Source organism: Corylus avellana, chromosome 8 (genome assembly GCF_965113065.1).
Source record: "Corylus avellana chromosome 8, dhCorAvel1.hap1.2, whole genome shotgun sequence".
Taxonomy (NCBI): Eukaryota; Viridiplantae; Streptophyta; class Magnoliopsida; order Fagales; family Betulaceae; genus Corylus; species Corylus avellana.
The window spans coordinates 15,933,788-15,943,067 of NC_142497.1; the positions used below are offsets into that span (position 1 = coordinate 15,933,788).

The 9,280-nt window shown below is 38.6% G+C and overlaps 1 protein-coding gene across 1 annotated transcript; it reads right to left on the reverse strand.

Moving 5' to 3' along the window:
- Positions 1-1,864: 1,864 nt before the first annotated feature.
- LOC132163952 (zinc finger (CCCH-type) family protein) lies at positions 1,865-8,957 on the reverse strand. The gene is made up of 14 exons (XM_059574342.2): positions 8,286-8,957; positions 7,331-7,423; positions 6,906-7,244; positions 6,698-6,770; positions 6,324-6,456; positions 6,100-6,253; positions 5,832-5,915; positions 5,103-5,225; positions 4,598-4,768; positions 4,376-4,510; positions 4,004-4,099; positions 3,549-3,881; positions 2,284-2,327; positions 1,865-2,199 (listed from the first exon to the last, which is right to left on the reverse strand). The coding sequence occupies exons 1-14, from the start codon at positions 8,835-8,837 to the stop codon at positions 1,953-1,955; spliced, it is 2,577 nt and encodes an 858-aa protein (XP_059430325.1). The 5' UTR covers positions 8,838-8,957; the 3' UTR covers positions 1,865-1,952.
- Positions 8,958-9,280: the final 323 nt, after the last annotated feature.

Sequence of the window (9,280 nt, forward strand, 5' to 3'; positions counted from 1 at the left end):
GCAGGAGTAGGCAAAGGTGAGATTTAAATGAACTCATTATATAAATAAATATATTAATGTGTTATTATAATGTTTTTGTGGTAACATGATGACATGTATCAGTGCCAAGATCTATCCAACCCTCATGAATGATGATGGGGTAGATCCATCTAATTATATAGATGTTTGTTTGAAAACGATGTGACTTTATTTGAAAATGATAATAAAAAGTCATTACCCGTTGAGATAAAAGAAGAGATATAGATGTTTAAGGTGCCAACTTTACCTGCTAGAACACCTTGCAGTATATGCAGACATGGATTAATGAGTAATAAATGAAGACAAAATTTGGTGGAAAGTTTCTCTGATCAAAGAGATGAGAAAGAATTGATATTGGTGGCTATAACAGCTAGAAGGATTTGGCTCGACAGAAATATGGTAGTCTACAGAGGTGATTTCACATGGTCTAATGACTAATATGAAGGAAAATCAATCAAATGAGGGGCCGAGTTGCTAAAAGCCACATGTTGGGATGATAAAAATAAATTGGGATGTAGAGATAGACAAAATTAATGAGCAGATGGTGTGCGAGTGTTATTGTTAGAGACTATGCCATGTGTTGGCATCTATGTGTACCATAAAGTCATTTGTAACTAGTCCAACTGTAGCTGAGGCTTGGGCCGCTTGGAAGGCTATAGAATTTTGTAGAGACCTGGGGCTTCAACGTGTCATGATCAAAGAAGACGTATTGGAAATAGTACATGTTATGAGGAAGGAAGAATGTTGTTAGAGTAGGTATAGGCAAATGATTGAGGACGCTGAAACTATGTTGAATAGTTTTCAGTCATGGTATGTGGTGTTGGGAATACAAACAAGGAGGCTAACGAAATGGTTAGCAAAAGTGACAATTCACCAATCTTTAGAACAAGTTTGGATAGAAAAGTATCTTGGATTTATTTAACATATTGTAGTTGCCGAGCAAGATGTTTCTTCATGATTCTTAATGAAAGTCTTAAAAACTTGCGAGTGTTAAATGATAATTTTTTCATTTGCCAATGAATTGGATCCACCCCAATTCAATCATTAATGGGATTCTTGGGTAGAAAGAAAGGTTCAAAATGGTTCTTTTTCAACCTCCTAAGCTCCTCCTTGAGTCTCCTCAATTTGGAGCATAAACCATACATAGGAGAACCCTCAATTTCATCATTCCACATCATTGCTACAATATTCAGGAACTTTTGGTGATTCATCCCATACGGGTGTGAGAAAATGGATGTAAAAAAGTGAGAGTAAGTATAATATTACTCAATAACCATAGGCAAATGGTCATCCACTTACTGTTAACCAAGGCCTATGAAGTGAACAAGCAAGAAAAGTTAGAAAACAGATGTGCATTATGTTAAACGCAACAGCTTTCTAGCATTGGCACAGCTTAATCCGTTAGTGAACCACTTTCGCTATCCTTTTTCCAAGTCGACGGCTTTCATAGGGCTTCTTGCTACAGAAAATTGTCGTAGACAACCTATTAAGGTAATAAAATCCTTGACCTCTCTCAGCTCTCACATAAACTTTGCTGTCCATGAGGGCTTAAATCTGCTTGCAACATTGAACCTAATCCAAAACTATGCTCATTGCCAAGCCTCATAGTCAGGACACTATTGAAATATGGGTTTCACATTATTTGATGACCAAATCTATAATTTGCTATTTTATTAATAATCATAAAAATCAAAACCCTTTGGGGAACATAACAATAAATATTGGTAATAACTCGATAAGTTGAATAGAGTAAAAGCAGAATTCTGGTAACCGAGTACGAATATAAAAATCGTACAAAATTGGTAAATGTTAGATAAGACCCTTATACTGTCAAAATTTGTGGGTAATCAGAACTCATCAGAGCCTTCAAGGAATCTTTTAGATATCGGCTACATGCCAAAGCAAGTAATCTCCAGAGTGGGTTTGGTTTGTGTCTACCTTTCTAGGAGCATCACCATTTCACAGTGTGGAGTATGTGGGAAAAGATCAACAGCCATGGCTCTTACAGGTTGGAATGGCTCTGAAACGGGCATCGACTTGGCCCTGTGCCGTGCTAGACCAGCACTACTCATATTTCTCCATCCCCGGTTGTTTTTATTCCCTTTCTCAATTTTCTCAGGAGATGGTGTGCAAAGCTCAATAGCATTAGCCACCAAGCTTTCAGGATTGCAGGAAATGTAACTGCACCAAACAGGTTAAATTTGAATCACAGTGAAGATAAGATAAGAAAAGAATTGGAAAATAGAGAATCGGCTGGGAACTAACACAAGCCTCCTCAGACGAGGATGAGTTCTCAGAGCTTTTATCACCTGCATCCTCATAAAACAAGAGTCAGCATCAAAAGGACATGGTTTGAGGGCAAAAGATAACTAGTTCGAAATTCAATAAATGGCTGCTATCCAAAAATTTAAAACCAATAATGAGTTCTTATACATGTTTACTGCAGCCTAGTGGTACCATTTTCAAGACATCAATCCCAATCTAATGACGGTAGTTTTCTGAAAGCAGCTTCCAGAATCTAATTGCATGTTCTGTTATTTTCTCCCCCTTTAGAACTATAATAATGTGATATAGAAGGAAAAGGAACACATCCATGAAGCAGCTGCTGCATCTTGAGCAAAGAGCACTGGAAAGAAAAAAAAGGTAATCCGACTAAATTGACCAAGCTGATTTGGCCATGATAATCATAAAAGGGTTTATTAGATGCCAGATCCATCAAAACATTTCATTCCACATCACCCTAGATGGAAGCATTGGAAATCTTAATTCTTACCCTTAACGTTGAGTTGGAACCCAACAGCCATTTCAACTAAGGCAAGTAAAATATTTTTAATTTCGGATCAAAGAAACCTTAAGGTCCTACTAGGTTGGTGTCAGAATAAGGGGGGAATAGAAAATTGTATGTATCACATAAAAGTTAAAAGTTTCATGTTTAAAAAAAAGAAAAGGTTCAGTAAACAATGTCGGTAGATGCAGTGAATGGCCACATATAGCCTACATATAACTCTCCATGTTATTCAAACATTAGGGATTTCGGATCTCAAGATGTGCTGTTTCCTTTTACTCTTTGTTCGTTTCATCTCAACCAACTCCAGCTCAAATCCCTACATGTTGAAAATGCATTTTTGCTAAGTCAATTTGATGGACGTGCAGAAGTGCATAGTCCTCAGGAACCTCAACAAGGCTAGGTGGCAAGGTAACCATCACCCTAATATTTGGGGAGTGAACAGTGCTCCCCACTTCATGCTCCCCCAATTTTTTTAGCAAAATAGGAAGCCCATTGGAGAGTCAAAAAGATGCATTTTAGCATTTTGGCTCCCCAAACTAGAGATTTCCCCAAAATAAGAAGCTGGATGAGAATACTCTTAGCCGTGAAGGAAGCCCTAGTTTCCAAAATAAAGAATCTCTTCAATCATCAAGCAACCAAAATAGTTGTTGCAACAGACTGAAGTTGAGTTGACAATCAACAGAAGAAAAAAAGAGAGATTGGGTACGTAAAACTGCACACAGCAGAGAAGCATGTAACTTACAATCGGATGAAGTCCAACACGTGGAGGATCAACAATAGCAACAACATTTTTAAACTGCTGTACAGAAGTATTCCCACTTTCAGAAGCGCAATTCCTGTGGAGTTGGCTTTCAGCTTCTTGTCCTCCATTTTCTGAACAATCAGAAGCATTTTTATTATTTACAAGATCATGACTTGTGCTTTCTTTAGGGTCTAGTGCTTTGTTAATTAAGGTATCTTTCTCTCCAGCAGAAGTGGTTTCTTTGTCATTAGTTCCAGAAGTATCTGAAATCTCATCTAGCTTCTGAGGTGCATTTAGGTACTCTTTCAATAATGACCCCATCACATCCTCTGCCTGTACCCCATCAATGGCAAACACATAGTAAACAAATGATAAACTAATTATAATCAATGACAACGAGCCTCACCAACTAAAGAAATAATTGATTGAATAAATGGAGAATACTGCAAACTCACCTTTGCACAAACAAATTTACAGTTCTTAATTCCATTAATTTCAGCATTCCTAAAAGCATCTGAAACTGCAGAAGCATTCATTTCAATGCCAATAACCTGGTAGAAAAATAAAGCCAAAACAAGTTCAACCTTTTGATAAAAGGAAGAGAAAGAATCTAATTTTGTTTCATATACAGATGTAATGGAATTATACTGGACCACTTTTCTATAGTATGAATCTCAATCAGCTATTGCAACGAAATGTTTTAGTCACATTCCCTTTTCTCCAAAAATGGAAGGGTCTTTGTTACTCAGGGCATTGAATAATTAAGGAACTGATCATACATGTATGAAAACTTGAAAGAATCCAAGAATTGGGTTGGTGACTATTACCATACCAACACGATGGGCTAAAGTCAGCCCAATAGTTCCAGTCCCACAGCATACATCAAATAGCAAGGTATCAGGACCCAAATCAGCCCAATCCCCAGCGAGCGAATACAGCTTCTCCGCAGCAAGAGTATTAACCTGTGGGACAGTTGTTGAAATATCAAGTGCGACTAGCAAAATCTATTTTCCTTGAGCAAGAAATGCACAAGAATCTGAGCTCCAAACCTGGAAAAAAGCTGTGGGAGATATACAGAACCGAAGATTGCCTATACAGTCATGAATTCTTGCCTCTACAACATCATTGGTTGCCTCCAATTCAGGACCACCTGCTATAGGAATGGACAGTTGGCGCAAGGGGGCATCAGCCGGTGCAGCATTTGATATTCCTTGGTGATCCTGCATAAAAACCAATCACCATGCAAGCCATTTAGGAATAAAAGAGAGCATATTGTGACATTATAAACTAGAAAAAGCACCACCTTATTGCCTTGTATCTGCCACAATTTTTTTTTTTTTTTTTCACTCTTTTTGGGCCTATGCCATAAGGCTAGTTATGACACAAGCAGATTGGCCACATCCACAACAAATCACCATGTGCTTAAATTAGACAGGACATGCTTTGTAAGATCACTTCAAGATTCATACCAGAATAGTAAAGCACCAAGTATCTAAAAGGCAGTCCATTTATAAACTTCTCATATTAAAAAGTCTCATGGCAAGAAGCTAGTACCTGAACAACCAAAGCTGTTAGAGGCAAAGATGGAGAATTTGCTGTAGCTCCTGCAGCAAAAGCTTGAGCCAGCCTCTTAAATTCACCAGTTATTACAGCATCATCGAAGCCCACAGAGCAAACCTACATAACCGAGAAAAAAAAAAAAAAAAAAAAGAGAAAAGAATGCAATAAATGAAACTTTTACAACAAATTACCACTCATACTATTTGTAAGTGTTATAATATTAATTAAATAATTAATTTCACTTTTTCCAATCAACTCAAGTTTTACAGATAATCGGTGATTCAACATAGTATCAAAACAAGTCTTGAATCCAAACCCTAACTTCACATTATACATATTCCACATGTTGGGCCCCACTCATGGCAGAAGAGTTTGGATCCACAAGTGAGGAGGAGAATTAAGAATATTAATTAAATGAACAAATTCACTATTTTCTATTCACTTAATATTTTACAATAAGTTGCAATTCAACAATAAGCCATTCGAGTAGGTTTGTTCCCATTTGAAAATGGAAATTTCATCTGCTGTACGAGCGGCCAAATTGCACCAGCATGTTACACATGGTGTCTCTGTTTTTTCTTTCTCAACAGCCTTGTGGAGCTAGCAGACATGCATGTCTAATAGGACTTCACTCATTGAAAAAGAAGAAACGAAGAAAATAGAAAAAAAGGGAAAAGAAAAGAAAAGGCTGAAACTTCCTAGACAAGTTCATTATACACCAACCTGAACAACAAGCATGACCTCTGAAATGCTGGCATCAGAATTTTCAACATCAACAACCTTCCCCAGGGTCTTTCCCTCCCGAACCTTGGAACAGAAATTACAGACAGAATATTTATTGAAAGAATGACAGTAATTTTTATACTACTTCTAGGCATGTTTCAACAGCAGAATAAACACACCCAATCAATAACTCAAAAGTTGCATAGCAGCAAGAATGCTTATAATTAAATTTCTGGGACTTGGAGCCCCTGAAAACAGCAATGCATACCGTTAATTGACGCCAAAATCCAGTATTCTTAAATCTGTTCCAACTTGGTAATTGTGATTGTTGCAAGAATTCCTGGAAGATAGAAGCATATTTGCAGGCAATTCCAGAAACATTGGGGCAGTCCACGGGTTCTTCAACTGCTGTCACGCCATGCCTGAGAAGATTCTTTAGTAAATGATTCAGACAGCAAGAAGTACTCCAAAAACTGAGCAAATGGTAAGTACCTAAAGTTACCGAGCATGAATCCCACTGTTAGTATGCCCTGAACAGAATATCCAACAGAGAACTCGCACTTGTTGCGGTACCCGTTTACAAGTGGTGATTCAAGTATACCCTCTAGCTTGCATGGAAGACCACCTGCAGGATTTAAGAGAAAAGGAAAAGAAATATGACCGTCATAAGAGCCACAATATTTCTCATCCTGTTTCAATAGAATAAAAGAAAAACATGACAGGGCAGCATGCACAAATGGAGCAATCAAGAATGTCAGTGATTTCATAAGCAACCACATTGTCCACCTATCAACCCCAAAATTATTGAAAAATTAACTCTCTAGCATCATGCTCTCCGCAAGCTTTAATAAAGGTAAGAAAGGTACCTATCTCCCTAGATTTGAGAACCCATTCTGGAAGTGAAACACCATTAGGACACGCTTTTCGTGCATTTCTAGTCTGCCAGAAAAAAATGTAATAGTTTAGTCAGCTGAAAATTTTTTCTTCAATAAAATCAACGCACAGAAAACAATTGCAGACAGAAAATATGATTACAAATAAAGCAAAAAAGAAAAAGTGTTTCTAACAACTAACAAGTCTTTTGAGAATCTGCATGAGAGAGTTCTTTTTCTGCTCCAACTGATCACCATAAGGCATATGAGCGAGGGGAGTCACAACATCCCGGGCACTCCTTGCCCTTGAAACGGAACCGTCAACTGCTGAATCACTTTTATTGTCATCATTTGTATCACCGTCCCCAATCCCATTAGAAGATATAGCTACTCCTGCATTCTCTCCATCCAATGCAGGTTCCCCAGTTTGCTGGCCATTTAGAGGGAGAGCCGCTGTTGATCTAATTTTCTTATCAAATGATCTAGGAATGACATCAGCAATCTTTAAATTTTTGTTGCCAATAGATTTTCCTTTCAGTTCCTGTCAATTGAGATTTAAAGTTCCAGTCACTGTAATAATGGGAAGTTCATGAAGTACTCATTTGACATACAAGAAACAGGGGCTACCTCCTGTGCAGTTTTCACTTGTTCTGCATCTTCAAAACTCGCAAAACCCACAGTCATTCCTTTCTTTTTCTTTGCAGATTTAAAGTGAACTCCCTGGAGAATAAAGATCTTTTAAATTTCCAGTATGAAAGTACTAAGTCTCTTCTATCACACACCAAAGAAGGGACGATTTCATAGATGATTTTTAATTAACTAACTACAGCAAAGACAGAGAAACAGAATGGTAAGATTAAAAAAGCTTTCTACATCCCAAAAGAATGTCTATGTCATGGCAAAATACTATGAACAAAAGCATAAACTTCCTAAACTTTAAAAAACCATATCTCACATGAATGCCATTGGTTTCACATCACATAGCAAATATCATACATCTGCCAGTTTTGCTTTTACGTTGTAATAAGAGCTATTTAAACCAATCATTAGAGAAACACCATCATACCCACGTGCCCAACTCTTAAATATACCTTCCCCTCAGCCTAGATATTCACATTCCACAACGGTAAACAGTCACATTCCAGCAGGAGGTGATAGTCTTGCCTTTTCTTCTTCATCTTTTTTTTTTTTTTTTTTTTTTCAACTCTTTTAACTCAAGATGAAGCTACACAGACCTAAACCAAGTTTCCGCCAAAGGCATATAATCTGTCTACCGAAAGAGCAATAAGCAGGACTTAACAATTTCCCATAACAGGTTGGCAAAGGGATACCACAAAGTCCAGGTTTTGGGTGGTCACCATAAGTTATAATACAAAAGTCAAGAAAATGCAATTCCAATCAGCCAAGATTTATCTCAATTGGGACTTCTAATTCAAATCCAAATACCCCTTCACCAAGGATGATCAATTTGTACATTTCCACATTTTCTCAGCAACCAAATAAACAATTAGAGAGAATTGGGAAAAAACACTCAGTTCAGCATGGAATAAAACCCTGAAAACCAACCAAAAACCCCACTTGCCTGCTCGCCAAGAAAGTTCCTCAAATTTTCGGAGTTCCAGTTCCTCGGCAAATGCACCAAGCACTTGCTGAGCCCAGGGTCCAAGCAACCACCGCCATTATCATTATCACCATCATCGTCGTCATCAACCACCTCAGTCATCATGATATCCTCCTCCTCCGGACCTTCGCGCTTCTCGCTCTCCTCGGACCTCAGCGCCTTCTTCACGCGCTCCGAGGTAGGGTCCCACGTGTTGTCAGGGCGCGGTCGGAGCTCCTCCTCGCAGTGCGCGTACCTGCACGCGGAGCCGTGGCTGCACGACCCCGAGTTGCGCCTGAAGTAGGAACAGAGGCTTGTCTTCCACAGTGGGTGGAGGGACGGGTCCTCTCGCTTTCGCTTTTCGCCGCATGAAACGGCGTCATCCGCCGATGTTGGTTGGGAATTGGACGGTTCTTGTTGGAGTGGGCTAGAGGGTTGGGTGGTCGAATCGTGGCCGTCCATTTGGAGAGGAGCGGAGGGTTGAGGGTTTAGGGTTTGGGTTGGAGATGGTTCTTTATTCGGAGATGCCGCCATTGGAGCTACTGGTTCGTGTTAGTTTGCGAGTGCTTTCGCTGCGCGCTATGATAGATGGGAAGTTCATAATCCCGGACGGGCCGGACCAATTGGGTCGTAGATACTCCTACCTGAATCCAGGTCCGACAATGAATCTAAGCGGATGGTGAAAAGGCAATAATGGCCCGTTAACCGCTAACTACTTGTGAAAGCGGTAAGTAAAAAACACTAACCGCCTAGGTATTGGTTACGGTTAGTAATTTTAAGTTTTTTTTTTTAAAACCGCTAATCATTAACTGCTAACCGCCATAAATATATATGAAACCATGTAATTTTTGTTTAAAATTTTAAATATATATAAAAATTTAGAAATGATATCGAATGTAGTATGATATTATCGTAGTACTATAGAACAATATCGTTTTTTTTTTTTCAATTTTTTTAATTTTTTCTCTAACAAATGC